Raw genomic sequence first — 16,653 nt, 5'->3', positions numbered from 1 at the left:
TTTGACTTTGGAGATGCAGAAGATAGGGTATGTAGCACACTGCTTTAATTCTTGTTTGTTTTTTTTAAATCCTATGACTTTTCTGTTATGAACTAAATATCCTGTCAATAATTTTACTTCAACGTTCAATATTTCCTCTGCTCCTCCCCACTCCTGAAGGCATGACTCAATGCCAGAATATTGTGCCATGGGCACTCTGCTGGCTTCTAGTATTTCAGCAAAGTGACTGTTGTTAATGAGTAAGCCTCAAGTGTGGGTGTCAGCAGTTCATGTGACTGCAGAGCCCATGTCAGCAAAGTTTGATCCTGTCTAAACGTGAGTCCTTCCAGCAGAGACCACTGGCCATTAACCATAAGTAAAGGAAAGAAATGCATGTTTATATAATGTATTTCACTACCTTAGGACATCCCAAAGCACTTTACATCCAATTAAATATTTTTGAAATGTTCTGATGTAGAAAACATGGCAGCCAATTTGTGCATTTCAAGGTCCTATGAATGGATCTTTCTCACCTAATGTCCCACTCAAACCAGAGACCAACTTTAACAGGGAGATGGAATCAGGGCAGAAACACGGGAAATGGGATAGACCTGGTCAAATGACCCTTCCACTGTAGTGGAGGAGAATCATTGGCTGTGAATAAAAGAAAATATTTTTGAAGCTCTGTTATGGACAGTGATATCATCAGAGTAGTTTCAATAGAGATGGAGAAACTGGGAAAAGAGAATGTGTGCTTGCAGGAAGCGAGTTAGGAATAATAATAATCCAGATAATCAAGGAAATTGGTAGGATTATAATAAGAAAGGAAGAATGAAAGGTATATGAAACTGAAGGATGGGTGGAAATTTGAAACACAATTCATGAAAATATCTAGATCAGGCCATATTGCAAAATCACATCAAACATTACTGGCACAGACATCAGTGTAACTGAAACAGAGGACAGGGAGATAGTCTGAGTAGGACTAGAACAAACAACGTTCATCATACCCTAGAAAAGACTGGCATAGCTAAAATCCGTGTGGTTCCCCCAGCCTGACACTTCTTATCTGGTGGAAGTAAGTGGAGTTAAAGGAAGGGTCTTGCAGCCAAAAAGTAAACCTGTCTTTTGGCTTTTGATGCTGCGTAGTCCCATCATTATTCGAGAGAACTACAGCCTGTAAGCCAGTGACTTCCAGTTATTTGCTTAGTGCCAACAATATGAATAATAACATAGGTTTTACAGGACTTAAAATGATCCCATCTTTTGGATCCAGGAGGAAGAAGATGTGCTCAGGCAAGAAAAGGAACTGGAGTTTCTTTTACAGTTGGAAGACAGTGAATGCTATGGTGATATTGAAGAATACAGCACAGTAGCTGATGTGCACAGAGACCAAGACACTGTGAGAAACGAGAAGGTAGTCCTCTCCAGAATAATTTCCCTGGGATTTTTTTGTGATGCGCTGTAGCCAGATGTTTGACTCACTTTCACTTAATTGATTCTCCTGCAGGTGAAAGTTTATTTTAATAATTGGGTTGGACATCTGAAAACATTGTTGAATTCAAGCATTATTTTAAGTTCACAACCTGTTTAACCTCCATCATTAGCACTGCTCTTTTTAGATTGTGATGAAATTTATAGGAATAATCTTCTGAATACATGCTCCTGGCAAGGACCTTGTCTATCTGGCACACAAATATAAGTATCACCCACAACGATTTTCCATCTATTAGAATTAATGGACAGAAAATTCTTGGGGATCATGCGCCGCATGTCAGGAAATTGCAGACATTGTCCCTACACAGACAACATTACGCTACTGGGAATGTCTTTTTTCTTGAAAACGTCAGGACAGATGATTGGCATCTGCATTCCTTTTTGTGCACAGCTCTGCATACAAGGAGTGCATGTCACAAATTCAGGCATAAGGGCATATCTCTCACCTCCCACCATCCCTTTTGCTTTGGTATGCCAGAAGCGCTGAAGACAAGTAACTGCCCCCATTAAAGATCTTTGTAAAATGGTATCATTTGGTTAAACTTACATACTATTACTTTTTTTTTCTCTAGTAGTGTCTTCTTTTATAGGAGCCATAAATGAAGCAAGGGCAATTTAACATGGGAAATTTGACATGAAGACTGTTCTTTGCGCTCAGGTTGAGAAATGAGAGTCCTGGGGAATTGAACCCTTTTCCAATTTGCTACCTAAAGTCAGTGTCAAGTAGTTGTAGGTCGGGCAAAGCATAAACCAGGTGTGTGCTGCCCCATTGAAGTATTTTAATCCTCAGCCTTAGAAGACACTTCACCAATGCACCCATGTCAGATTAACAGACATCTTTATAGACTCTTTGAGTGAGACTGTCAGTTTGTGTCAAATATGCCTAGTTTTTACACTGGCCCATGCTCAATATAAATCGTTTTGAGATGTCACATATTGGATTGATTTTTGGCCTCCACCTAGTCTGGGTTAGGATTAGCCCATTTCTCATGTGGAGAGGACAATGTGCAAATTCACTTACTCAATCTCCTGATCTTTAGTATTTTTAAGTAACTCATTTACTGAAGAATCTTTTGTTCCAGGTCATGATGTCCCTGAGTGAGCTTTCAGAAGCTGGAGTAATTGGATTGGAGGACTATGAGTGGCCAGAAATGGAACAGCAGGAATGTCATTTCAGTTGCACCCATTCACATTTAGCTTGTGATATCAAGTGCATCCAGCAAGAAAGAAGCTTCAAACCTTACAGTGGGTTTTTCACAACAGACTGTAAAGCTAATATTTCAACCCCAGGGTCAGACTGGGGCTTACACAATAACCCCAGGTTACTGCAAGAATTGAAAGAGCTAAATCAAATTGAGGACAGAATTCTGGAAGAGAACTTAAAGATAAGAGAGCTGTGTTCCTCTGAGGAAGAGCAGAATGTTCCAATGCAAAATTCAGGCAAGTCAAACCCAAACAAAGACAGAATAAAGTTCTTGACTGAGCTGGAGAGAGAAAGGAAAGAGGTTGAGAAAATGGAGCAAAGTCTAGCTAGAGAAGAACAAATGAAGTACAAGAATTTAAAGAAACTGCCACAAATATCTTCAAAGACAGGATGTGCTAATCAAACGAAAAGAACCATAAAACCATCTGCACGAGTTCTGAGTTCTTATTCAAAACCTAGCCCGAGAGCTGAAGTAAAAAGCCAATTTGGGTTAACAGATATGAATGTAAAGCCCAGTAAACTGAGTTACCCTGTAAATGGTTTTGATTCGGACTCCAGTCAGGACCGATCTTGCATCAAGCATACCTCAGACAAAACTCCTCCACACGTAAAGGAAGTACATAGCTCAAAACAAAAGGCGGCCAAAAAAATATATTCCAAAAAAAATTACTTGCGAGACCAAGTTCTTGGTCCAGTTTTAAATAATGCTGTTGCTATGAAAGAAGAAAGTGATGCAACAGATACAAAAGATGACCAGACATTTGATACTCATCTAGATAATGAAATTTTTGTGCAGGCCATTCATTCAAATAAAAATGAAACCATTGAAAATAATGAAAGCTATAAAGCTGGCTGTAAAAGCCGAAGAGATCTAGCTGTGCAAACTAAAGAAAAGCCAATAGCAGCGCTACGTACTAGCATACCTGTGAAAGTGGAAATGGTTCTGGCCTCTGCATCTTCTCAGCACTCCTACAGTGACTCTCTTGGAGATGCTGTAATGATGAAGAGTGGAAAGGAAGACCAGCTGAGAGTTCCAGTGCCCAAACCCCGAAAAACTATTAAACTGTGCCAAACCAAAACTTGCCCAAAACAGTGCTCGGAAAATTCCAGTGCTTTAAGGAAACCTGGTGAACATCAAGAGTTTTCAGAGTTTGTGGGAAGCTGTCCAGTTTCAACGGAGTCCAAAATGCAAGAGCCTATGAGCGCTAGTGCAACACCTGAACCAAATCCACAGATAGGTAACAAAAATCAAGCAGAAGATATCAGAAAGGACCATGTAGGCAAAAATTCTTCCAACTTGTCTGACAGCTCAACAAACATGCATATCGGTCAAGTAAATTGTGAGAAAGATGATTCTATCACTGAAGCAAGCTCTTTTGTAAACACCGCAATTAGAAAAATGTATTTTGGGGAAAAAGACTCCCAATTAGTAGTAAAGTCAGATGTATATGGTGAAAGTAAATGTGATTCACAACACATTCCCTTATTTAATGAAGCAATACTAAAAACCAGTGCAATTAGCCTAAAGAGCTTAGGATCAAGAGAGGATTGCATATTTGAGATGTTGCAGTCTGATGAATCCAGAAGCATTGAGACTCAGAAGGACTCTTTACATATAATTGGTGAAACAAGCCATATACGCGATAGTTCAAATCGAGCCTTGCATCCTGTATTTGAAGATTGTCTTGCAAAGGTATCGGTGGTACATAAACCACCAATCAATGCACACGTTTTTCAAGTATCCGTTATGAAGGTAACCAAAGATGATTGTTTTAATAGGACAGCTATTTATACATTGTTGTTGTAATGCAATTTTGCGATCTCAGTTATATGAGAAAAGTCTCTGAGAAGCTTGAATTTTGGTCTTATTTGGCTTTTTTGGGGAATGAGAACTTTTAAGGACAACAGAGGAAGATTTACGAAGAATGAGTTGATTTGATTTCAAAACAGCATGCCAAGGAAATGTTTCCTCCTTCATCCCCCCCCTGCCAGCCCAGCCCCACCAAATCAAATGCCTGGATCTCCACAATGAACTAAACCACACAGGAAGTTGTGAAAGGGTACTTTTTTTTTCTCGAAATAACTCTAAATTGATTTTTCTGCACTCTTCCAAAGAAAAGCGATGTTATAAAATAGATTGAGAGGATTAGCCATAATGAGGCAACCCTAATTTGCAGTATCTGTGATATAAATGTACCAGCGTTGAGGTCTCACGAGAGGTGGAGGAGCACGTGAATCAAGTGAGCGGCGCTGAGGGAACTTGGTGCTGCAGAACAATGGGAGGCTGAGACCAGAGTGAAGGCAGGCCGCAGATAACTCCCCACAAGCTTGACAACTTTTAGCAGTTGTGAGAGTGGGACTGACAGGGGACAAGTTACTATTATTAGTTTTTTTTTTAAAATAATGCATTATCTGAATACTGAAAGTGACCAGCTTTTTTAAAAAATCAAGCAATCAGAAACTCCAGTTAGTAGAGAATTCTGGTTGGTAGAGTGCCAGATAACACAAAGTTTACTGAACTTAGGGAGGGGAAAAAAGGATTAAGGATAGCTTATCTATTAAAATTTCCAACTTCACCACACCCTGTGGAGAAGCTGGGAATCACTGACCGCAAATTGTAGATTTCCATATTTAGTTTTCCATGTGCAGACACCAGAGATTGCTGTCAGTTTTGCAGTTGTAATGGTGGCAAATGCTTTTGCCATCATTACGAGTGCAAAATCTGGGCCAATATGTCAACAACCAATGTCATTTTGAAACAAAAGCATGCAAGCTTTTTAAAAGTCAGATCAGTATTGCAGAGATAGCCAGTCACTGGAGCATAAACATAGAAAATTATCCCTCAACATATCAGTGGATATATACATAAACTCCAGGAGTTGCCACTTAACTCCAGGTGCTCTACATTATAGAGGAGCCCCTCTGATAGTGTTATAAAGGATGGCAATGGACTCTGTCATCCTCACTACCATCTGACACACTCCTTCAGCATCCTTGCAGTGCCTTCATATGGTTCTTTTGTGCTACAAGCATTTTATAGCAGGACCCTTGAGAGCATTGTCTGAATGTGCAACGGCCAAGTCTTAACCTCTCCTACTGCTCAGGTATATTGTGTTCCACTTCATTACCAGTCATTTCCTTGTGAATCCTGAATCGTCGTGTCAATTCTTCATCTCGATTATCTGAATCACCCTGAGTTAACTTATCTGGGCTAGCGAGTGCAAGTGACATGATTCACAATAGAGTGGGTAGTTTCTGCTAGCACTGCTAAACGGTGAAGCCGCCCCCTCTCTCTCTTGCTTTTGGCATCTATGTAGATAAAAAGACTAAGAAATGTAATATGTTTCCTCTTGTCCATTTGCTGTTCCTGTTAAGCTCATGTAAGTGTCTTCTCAGAGTAAGAGCCTCAAAAGAGAAACTATTTCCGACCTTTGACCATTAGCACTTGGTCAACATAAATCTTCTGTGGGTGCAGGTCTTCCCATTCCTTACAGCAGTAGCTGCATGAGTTCTTAGGATTTGATTTGCCTCTTCCTCCTGTCATCTGGCCACCCTATTGATAAACGTCATATCAAAATTTTATGAAAGGAGTAAATTTTTTACTGTATAACAAAAAAAAAGCTTCTTGTTGTCAGACTGCTGAATTTGTTAACTATTTGACAAGTCTCATCACTTCTGTTTTGGTAATCCCAATGAATTAATGAACCTGGCATGCATTTGTTGTAGGATATTAGACACACTTAACTGAAGTCTTCCGTGTGAGTGTGTCATATTGGATCATTTAATATGCAGGATGATACCAGTGAATATAATTTTAAGGGAAATTAATGTTGACTCTTTAAAGTGTACAAAATGTGCATTGATGGCAGTTTACAGTCATCAGACCATCCCCCGCCCCCTTTGCGACCATATGAGGTCTTTAACCCTTGTTCTGCATTGGGGAATGTTCCTGGGAGGTTATGGAGTTGCCAGTCATTCCTGTGCCAAATGACCCTGCCTGCTCTGTTGGCACTTGTTCCCACCGTTCTACCCTTTCCCACTCTATGTCCAATTTTTGTCCACTGAGTTAATCTTTGATCCACAGTTTGGAATTGCTGTATGCTGGTTCTGCTTTGAAAGCAAAAGATCAGCTTTAAGAGCAACACTTTCATCGAGACCAGAGATTGCTGCTCCACTTTCTCCCTGCAACTCCCCACCCCCCCAAAATGAATTTCCTGGGTCTCTTTGAATAACTGATTATAAATTTTTATCCTACCCAAACACTGCCCAGTGCACATACAAAAGTGAATTGTGAGACTTGGCATTTCCTTATTTTGTTCCTTTTTGTTTTGTATAATATTTGTTACCATATCCTACACAATTTACACATTATTGACCTGTTTTACTCCATTGTTTTAAAAATGTGAATCGCAAAATCAATGCATTTTTCAAGGTCCACCACTGCATACAGGCCAATTTCAAGTTCAGAATATCATCAGTTAGAGTGGGAAATGAGTAAAGGCCATTAACACGTGTATTTTCTGCCACTGGCAGGCTTGTGATTATAACATACCAGTTGTACTAGACACAGGCTCTGGACTGATGAAAGCTGGCTTTGCAAATCAGGACCTACCAACTACTATATTTCCAACAGTCATTGGACGACCCAAATATGAGGTAAATATTGCTATCAGCTTATTAGGAAGCACCCAGACTAATCATAAACTTTAAGTCTATTTTATGAAAGAAAGTCATCTACAATGCCAGATTTTGCAGCATATTTAACAGTAGCCTTTAGGGAAACTATCTTTTATGCTGAAGAAAATTACTGTACTGTCAATCTATTCTAGTTTGCTGGTTTCTTAAATGGTAATTAACCATAAAACTTAATGGGGTTACCAATTAATGAGCTTATCACATCATATAACAAGCTATCTTCCAGATTGGATCTACAGATTACTTTTCTGAGAAGTTTGTTTTACCTGGCTATTTTTTATAAATGCCATTAACAAATTATATTTCTTAATTCAAAAGTTGTTTGCATTGAATTATCTGTTCACTTGAATTGAAATATTGCAAAAAAAAAATCCATCATGGGTCCTGGTGCTCCTGTTTATGGGCCCCTTATTCCCACCACTGTTGCCCACCCCTCCCCTGCCACTCCTGTAACCATCTCCTTCAATCATGCGTGATATTTTTTACGCTTTGCAGATTCACCAGTCAATTCACCAAACAATCACAGAAAGGTCCTAGTAAAATGATAATGCCCATTGTTGGCATCTGGTTACAAATATTGTCCAATGTATATGCAGTGTGGGTCATTAATATTAACAGCAGCAACAATGTGTTAGTGTTAGTAACACTAACAGTGTTAGTTTGTGTGCAGCCTCTAGGTGATCCCACCATGACTATTAAACAAATCAGAGTACAAATTTTACTTTAACAGCATCATGCAATATTATTAATTTGATAGGTAAATATCCCATTGGTTTGTTATATCATCTGTGCAGATGATAACATTGATTTTGGTGACTGCCTCAGCTCTCACTAACATGTTCTGCACATTGCACTACATGGACACGGTGACAGTAAATTCATATTTGGGAGGAAGAATAATATTTGTGACCCGGATAAACTGTACAAGAACTTTTTCATTCAGTAGAAGAAGTAGAAAACTTTCTGCTGCCTGGGTTCATGATATTATTCAATATAACTATTTCATACAAGGATGTAATTAGATTCTATTTTATCAGTAATCTCACAGGGTAGAAAGCTAAATGACTCCTGAGCAACAAAGAGGAATGATTGATCAACATAGGTCTTCACTGTCAGTGAGAAGCGTTGGAGCCCTCGGGTGTCTCTGTGTGACACAGCTTTTAAGAGGCCAGAGGACAAAAGACTGAATGGTTCACCATTGTATGTGTTTTCTTGATCAGCAAGTCCCCCGTCCCCATCCCCCCCGCATCCAACTAGCTCTAAAACGACCTAAGGTACTTACCAGCTTTCGAACAAATCTTCAATCAAGAACACACTCAGTTGCTGCTTCTGACCTTTGGGCACTTCGTGGTGTTTTGGCGGGTTTTTCAAATTCGGAACCACGAAGCTGCCGAAAATCAGAAGCAGCAGCACAGCAGCTCATTGAAACTAAGCTGAAAAACCCGGCTTTTTAAAAATCGGAACTCTCAGGCTGATGGTTCTGATTTTTAAAAAAAATAGTCTTTCAGGTCTGGCTGCTCACTCTGGATACCGTTACAACACCGAGTCCGGGCTCCCCCTAGCCCCGAACCCTGGTGTCTGGCACAGCCTGCGTCATCCTCTCCGGGCCCTGCTCTGAATTGCACATAGATTGCCATGGATCATAAGCAAATCTGCTCAATGATTCTCTGTCTGCTTTGTCTCCATTTTTGATTATTTTTTATTCCCACCAATTCCTGGTATTTAGCTCCATGCTCCAAGTGTGTGGGAAGAAGGCTGGATTGTATGAGTCCCACTTGACTGCATACTTTCAAATCTTTCTGGACCACCATAAGCCTCTTTTTCTTCATGGCCAAATGCTCCTATTGCTCCAACATCACTCTGGAGGGCAAAGATGGCCCTAATCCTATCACCACTGTCAGAAAACACCTCTTCATCCAGCACCCACATTCACCACAACCTCAGCTCTGATTGACAATGTGGGAAGCTAATGAAATTGTTTGTTTCACAGTCAAGGCCACCTGCAAAGCCTCCCTTTCTCCTCCACCCTCTCCTATTTCAAAACTTGGATTCTTCATGTACTTTGCAAGTTCTGTCCCTGTATTAAGTCTAGGAATGGAACAATGAGCAAGACACCTGCCCATTCCTGCCAGCAATGGGCCCCATCCATTTTGAAGGCCAGGCCACTGGTGCATGCCCCAAATGGACATTCTGCTTCTGTTCACCATCTTCTGCCTAGTGAAATATAGGGTTAACTCGTGGCCAACCTGCCCTCCCAGAAGGGGTTGGAGGGAGGCAACTGCAGTGGGGGAGGGAGATTGGGGTGGTGGCCACTCTCTCTAGTCCAGTTTCATTCTACTGTTTCTAGCTTATGGTTCTCTTTCTCTTTTCCACCCCTCACCGCCACCACCACCACACCCAGCCAACTCACCACTCCGTGCTCCTCTAGCCCCTCAGCACCAGCTACAGATTTTCATCTCTTTCTTCTGAAATTCCCTTTTTTAAAGCATTTTGGGGGTGAAATTCATCTTGGGTGATTATAATGGAGGATTGTCCGTCCATTTGGAAAGGAAAATTGGACAGAGTGTAAAGTGGACTGCCTTGCCCAAGAGGAATTTCACCTCCCTCTTCTTAAGCCTTCCTGAAAGATGTTTCGCATATCCAATCTTTTCTTATTGTGATCCATCTGTGCCCCTTGTGAAGTATGCTGAGAAACTCTTTATCTGGGAGGGCAAAACATAATTGTGTATAGATGAATGTTTCAGAATTTGCACTGTCCACAATTTTACAAATGGATGCATAATCCTAGCATTGTGAACTGGGAAAATTACCCCTGAGTGTAACAGCCTGTCTCTAATGCCAGAGCAAACCTGTTTTGTAATCCTGTTTATTTTGTCTTCAGAATGTTTGTCGTGGGAGGAATCGACAAGATTTTTACATTGGCCATGATGCTCAACACATGCGAGGCATTCTTTCCTTGCACTACCCATTGGAACATGGAATTGTGACCAACTGGGATGAAATAGAAAAGGTACGCTTGATTGAAATAGACTCAAATTTGAAAGCTGTTTTTACTAGATATTTCTCCAAAGCCTAATGGGTTAGGCCCTTTACCCCGTATAGACCATAAGACTCCAGGTATGATTTCCCCAGTGTTTGGTTAGCTGATCTTGGCCAGAGCAGCAGTTGGGTATTATAAATGATTGGGTGAGCAAGCTGGTTAAAACTAGTTAGGGTTCCCAGTTCTGATTGTTATCCTGACTGGAAAGTGCTTGGATCTGGGTGTTTCAACTCCAATTGGTGAAGCCCAATTACAATTGCAAAGCTAACTTATTCTATTTGGTTTAGTGTCAAATTTTAAATGGGTTGACAACTGTGTAAAAATAACACCCAGAATAACCTACAAGGGAATTGAGCTTTCTTTAAACTTCGCCAATTAAAATTTCTGAACTTGGGAATTGGATTCCAATTAATAATTACATCCTTAAACACTGCTTCGGTGCTAACCTCTGAATAGAACGTGAGTGAATCGTCTGTAATGTCGCTGGACTAGTAATCCAGAGGCCCAGGTTAATGATCTGGGGACTTGATTCAAATCCCACCACGGCAGCTGGTGGAATTTAAATTCAAATTAATAAATCTGGAATTGAAAAGCTAGTCTCAGTAATGGTGACCATGAAACCATTGTTGTTTGTTGTAAAAACCCATCTAGTTCACTAATATCCTTTAGGGAAGGAAATCTACCGTCCTTACCTGGTCTGGCCTACATGTGGCTCCAGAATATTGGTGTGGGAGAAATGGATTCCAATTTATGGGGCACTAGCACCAGTACCGGGGAAGGAGAGAGCTGTTGCATTGGGGCGGGCTTTATTTGAAGCATGCTGGGACCAGTGTCCTTGGTGAATAATCATATAACTAGGGTTGTAGATGGGACTTTAAACTAATTGGTGGGAGGGGAGGGTTCAATTGAGGGGAAGTTTAAAAAATCAAAAAGAAGTGAGAGAGCAGAGGTGCAGGGTAGTGAAGAGGCAAATGATAACCAAAGTGTGACAGGAAGGGGCAGAAAATATAAGCAAAAGCGTGCAGCAGAAATCAGAATCAGAATGAGCAATAATGGTAAAAAGTCAAAGCTGAAGACTCTTTATCTGAATGCACGCAGCATTTATAACAAGATAGATGAGTTGACGGCACAAATAGAAATTAACGAATATGACTTGATAGCTATTACAGAGACATGGTTGCAGGGTGACCAAGGCCCCCGAATAATTTTGACCGTGTGGACCCTTCCAGGTATCAGACAGCCTTCTGTTACCCTGGTAATAGGCATTGTGCTCTCTCCTGGAGGCACCTCCGAGGAGGAGGAAGAGAGGGGCAGAAGGGAGAGGAGGCCAGGTGTCCCAATGCAGCCTCCAGGGGAGGGACCTGTGGGAGGATGGGCGCAGGCACAAGGGGCACAGGACCAGCAGGTAGTCCAAGGCGGAAGGAGCCGCAGAAGACACCACTGTCCTGCTGCCAGGGTTTAAAGGTGGCGATGCAGCTAATGCAATATGTCTGAGGTGCATTGCCGAAGCAGGCTCCGTCTCCCCAGGGAGACTGTGACCTCCATTTGTCATATGATCGGGCCTGAGATCAGCTCCGACTGTGTGCGTGGAAACCCCATATCAGTGGCTCTGATATGAAGGTCACAGTGGCCCTCAACTTATGCCTCTGGCTTGTTCCAGGGGCCACTGGGGCATCTGTGTGGAGTGTTCCAGTCAGCTGTCCACAGCTGTATCAAGTTGGTGACAAAAGCTCTGTTCAGGCGGGTACTGACATTCATTCATTTCCATACGGACGAGGCCAGTCAGGCAGAGTGAGCCAGAGGCTTTGCAGCGATTGCTGGGTTCCCCCACATCCAGGGTGCCATTGGCTGCACACATGTGGCCATCAAGGCACCAGCGGGTGAGCCCGGTGCCTTCGTCAACAGGAAGGGCTTCCACTCCATGAACGTGCAGATAGTTTGTGACCATAGGATGCAGATTCTGCAAGTCTGTGCAAGGTACTCTGGTAGCTCCCATGAAGCGTAAGTCCTGAGACACTCCCAGGTGCAGGGGCTCTTCAGTGCTCCAGCCCGACTGGATGGGTGGCTGCTGGGTGACAAGGACTGTTCGTTGAAAAGGTGGCTTATGACACCTCTCCACCACCCAAGAACAGAGGCAGAGCAGCATTACAATACCAGTCATGCCTCCACAAAGGCTGTGATAGAGAGGACCATAGGTCTCCTGAAGATGCGCTTCCGATGCCTGGACCATTCAGGGGGAGCACGACAATGCCCCCCCAGAGCAGGTGTCTCTGATAGTGGTTTCATGCTGCACTCTCCACAATCTGGCACTGTCAAGGGGGGGTCCCACTGGAAGAAGAGGATCTTGAAGCAGCTCCACAGGCCACAGAGGATGAATCCAGTGGTGAGTCAGAAGAGGAGCACGGTGAGGAGAACACTGAGGGCGTGGAGGCCGACCTCTGTATCCTTCAAGGAGGCAGGGACACCAAGAACGCCTTGGTCCAACATTCCTTCAGCTAGGCTGCCAAAGATCTGCTTCCACCTCATGCCAGGGCTGCCGCCTCCATCCCGGATGTCTGAAATGACCCTTTCCTTTGATCCCAAAGTCCACTCAGTGCCTGTGCAATAAAGTTTTGAGCCACTCACGTGCAGCATTACATACTGGCGTACCCTGCACCAACAAAAAGGTGAAACATACTCAGGCCATTACGACAAAAACAAAATTGATGTAATTTTCACACTCAAAACAAATTAACATTACCATCTCTGGTGTTCATTTCCACACCAGTGAATATAAACAAAACATTACAGAACAGAAGATCACCAGTGACCAGTCCCTCTTGTGCTATTGGTGCCTTAAACTTACGTTTACGAATCCTACGTCTTGGTGCCCCCCTGCTCGCTGGCAGTGGCATGGGAGACAGCCTGCTGCTCTGCTAACTCTGCTGTCTTGTGGGCCTTGATGACCTTGGTAGTCATCCTCTGACCAATGGAGCCTGTGCAGGTCCCGCCTTGAAGGGAGCGGCCAGTGCCACGGATGACAGCTCCCCAGTCATCCTAGCCCCATCAGATGCCACGGTCACTGGCGGAGGGGTGGAGGAGCTGCTGCCATCATCCAGAGTGCCCTGAGAGGAGCCCGTAAAGGCAACAAGCAGGTTGTGTGCCTATGTGAGGTTTCACTGGACCTCTCTGCTCGCCAGTGATGGACAGGCACCTAGCTGGGATATTGGGTGCCTCATCCATCTCCCACACTGACACTGACCACCTAAGGCCATTGCCCATCTGAGGGCTTGCAGATCTGAGCGCAACTCAAGGAACCCCTGATTCTGTTCCTGGAGCTGCCTCTCCATGAGAGTCGTCGCTTTCTCAATGGAGGAGGCAGTGCGCTCGGCCATGAGGGTCAATGCAGTGCTCATGCTCCACATGGACTCCTCCACAACAGAGACCATGGCACACATACCGTCATGGATCTCTGTCGGATCCTCCCACACATCTCGCTGGACATCCAGCATCTGCCGCCTAATGGACGACTCCAGAGGCTCATCATCTGCCGTCAACTAAGCATCGTCCTGGCCCCCAGCAGTCCTCTGACTGCTGGCGCCCTGGGCACTCTCTGCCTCCACCTGCATCTCAAGCAAGTGTGAAATGCCCTCAGCGCTGTGCACCAACATCCTAGCTGAAGATATAAAGCCCACTGAGGTGTTGGTATCTGCGCTGATGCCTGGTTCAGAGAGCGGGTGTGACGCAGGTGCAGCTGAAACCCAGCAGTCCTCTGGTGTCAGGGGTGGCTCTTCAGGGTCCTGCGAATGAGTGCCTGATGGTGAATCTAAGGGAGAACAACGACATATCATTAGTTTCAGTCATCACCCTGTCACTGTGCATGCCAAGCACCCTGGTGACACAATGGAGATCTGCATCATGGTGTCATCGTCTTTCAATGATCAATGGGGAATCCAGTTTTGAGGCTCCCATCAATGAAGAGACTACACACGAATGTTTGCAGCATCTGAAACTCTCACCTCTGTGCACTGCACTCTTACCTTCATCTCTTACCAGCCTCTCCACAACCGGCCGACCGAGGCGGTGGCGCCTCTCCAGCTTCAAGGAGTCCTGCTCATATCTGCTAAAGGATTAGGAGGTTTGGGGGCCCTCCGCCTGTCCATGACCTCTCAATGTTGTTATCAGCCATCTTCTCCTGAAAGGACAGAGGAGCATTGATTAGCCCACTCTCTACCTGCAGCACCATTGCAGCCTGGCCAACCCCACCTGAGGAGCACCTGGCAGGGCACATCCGAGTCGTGGCCCTCGAGTTGCAAGGCACCCAGTCCAAGCAGTCAGGGATCACCCCCTTGGCCAGCTCCGGCGTCATTGACAGTTGGCACTCAGACTCTTAACACCCCTGAGCTCCACAGGGTGACGGCCAACCCTTAACACTTCACCACACTGATCCATGCAAGCACAGCATGCAGCCTTACCGAGCGCAGCAGGTCTTTTGCGGCACTGTACCCATGTGCGCCGCACAACGTCGTGGCTGCTGACCTGGGCTGTCACTTCCTCCCAAGCTTTTTTTGTCTGGTGCGGTGGCCTCCTCCTTCCATCTCTGGAGACAAGGGTGTCCCTCCTGGCAGCCATCTCCTCCAACAGCACCGCAAGGCACTTGTCTGAAAACCAGGAAGGGGCGGGGGGTGCTGAGTGCCCACCCAACCTGCCCTCCTGCCTGGTGTCTCCAGCTGCAGTTGAGGCCTTGGATTCACTCTCCAGAGCATAGAAGATACGTTCTTCCCTGGCAACCTTCAAGGAGCTGCCTGTGCCGTTTTTAAACCGTCCGCAGGGTCACCATTGGCCCTGGTGCCCGAAAGGCCCCGCCCGGCCCCTCCCGACCATTTGGAAGACACGTTTCACGCTGGGTGGCCCTTAATTGGCCATCCAGTGTGAAATCACAGGCCGGGGCCTGTTTCCCGACTGGTCCCACTGATCACACGCACCTGCCAAGGGTAAAATTCAGGCCGATGTTGCAAGATAAGCCGGAAATCCTTTGGAGCCGCTTCAGGTCCGTCAGTGTTACTTTGCCGGAAGTGTGAAGCTCTGTAAATGGAGTTCTGGCTGGACTTCAATGAAGTGATGGTGGTGGAGTGGGAGCAGTTCTAATGAATTAGCCAGCCCCGTACAGTTAGACCAAAGATGTCGGTGAGGAGGGAAAGTCAAGAGATGGCAGCTTAAAAAAACTGTCCGGTTTTCGGATAGCCAGAGTTGAGACGGTGTACCTATTTGCATCCTCCAGGTAGCCCAAAGTGCTTCACAGATATTGAAATGACTGTTATTTAGTTAAGGCAGCATCTAATTTGCACAAAACAAGTTCCCACAAACATCAAGCGAGATTAAGGGCCAGTTACTGGTTGAGGATTAAAAATTGGCAAGACGTTAGGGAGAACTCCCCTGCTCTTTTTCGAATAATGCCAAGAATCATTTACATGTTGAACCTGGCCTCAATTTAGCATCCCACCCAAAAGACAAAAACTGCGACAATGCAGCAGTCTCTCAGTACTGCAACAAATTATGAGTCAGGATTAAGCTTCCAAATTCATTGCAAGGATTAATTTCAAAACATTCGGATTCAGAGGTGAGAGTGTTGACATGGAGCCATGTTGACCGTTAAAGAGTATTCCACTAAAGTGTGTTTCGTTGACTATGGTTTGATGAAAACAATAAACGACTAATGATGAGTCTATTTATTTCAGATCTGGCATCACACATTTTACCATCAACTCCGTGTTGACCCAGAAGAGCACCCAGTCCTTCTGACTGAGGCAGCCATGAACCCACACCAGAACCGAGAGCGAATGGTTGAGATCATGTTTGAAGTCTTTAATGTGCCTTTTTCTTATGTGGCGATGCAAGCTGTCTTAGCACTTTATTCTTCAGGGAGGACAACAGGTATATAAGCATGTTTTTTTTTAAAATGTACACGTTCGAGAGGAGGGATGTTAGTCCTGGAACTCTTCCTGTCGGAGACACCCAATGTCAATATCAGCTAACTCCGGGGCTGTGCTGCGCACCACAAGCATTGACATCAGGCAGTTTGCTGTTTGAAGAGTTAGGAAGGGCATGTGAGAACAGGAAAGTTATTTTAATGGGAATTCTCTGAACTGAATGAATTACTTTGATTTTCCTAGTTTATAGAATTAGAGTTTTTGGTTCTGTTTATCAAAGGGCTCAACAACAACAACTTACATTTATAGACTGTCTTTCATGTACAAAA

At 44.1% G+C, this 16,653-nt stretch overlaps 1 protein-coding gene across 5 annotated transcripts in view; it reads left to right on the top strand.

Annotated features, from left to right (window-relative positions):
• Window positions 1–3,395: 3,395 nt before the first annotated feature.
• LOC144680902 (actin-5) overlaps window positions 3,396–16,653 on the top strand; it is a 34,691-nt gene continuing 21,433 nt past the window's right edge. For 2 of the 5 annotated variants that reach the window (XM_078542439.1, XM_078542435.1), the window contains exons 1-4: window positions 3,396–3,420; window positions 7,233–7,336; window positions 10,257–10,385; window positions 16,133–16,328. In XM_078542439.1, the coding sequence (XP_078398565.1) occupies window positions 3,396–3,420; window positions 7,233–7,336; window positions 10,257–10,385; window positions 16,133–16,328 (454 nt within the window). Of the gene's footprint in view, window positions 3,421–3,866; window positions 3,889–7,232; window positions 7,337–10,256; window positions 10,386–16,132; window positions 16,329–16,653 lie in introns of those variants that run through there. The other 3 variants (XM_078542438.1, XM_078542436.1, XM_078542437.1) reach the window with 3 other exon arrangements.

The sequence above is a fragment of the Cetorhinus maximus genome, chromosome 5, assembly GCF_964194155.1.
Source record: "Cetorhinus maximus chromosome 5, sCetMax3.hap1.1, whole genome shotgun sequence".
Lineage (NCBI taxonomy): Eukaryota > Metazoa > Chordata > Chondrichthyes > Lamniformes > Cetorhinidae > Cetorhinus > Cetorhinus maximus.
Note: the sequence above shows the minus strand (reverse complement) of the source record. Positions and strands in the feature narration are given on the sequence as shown.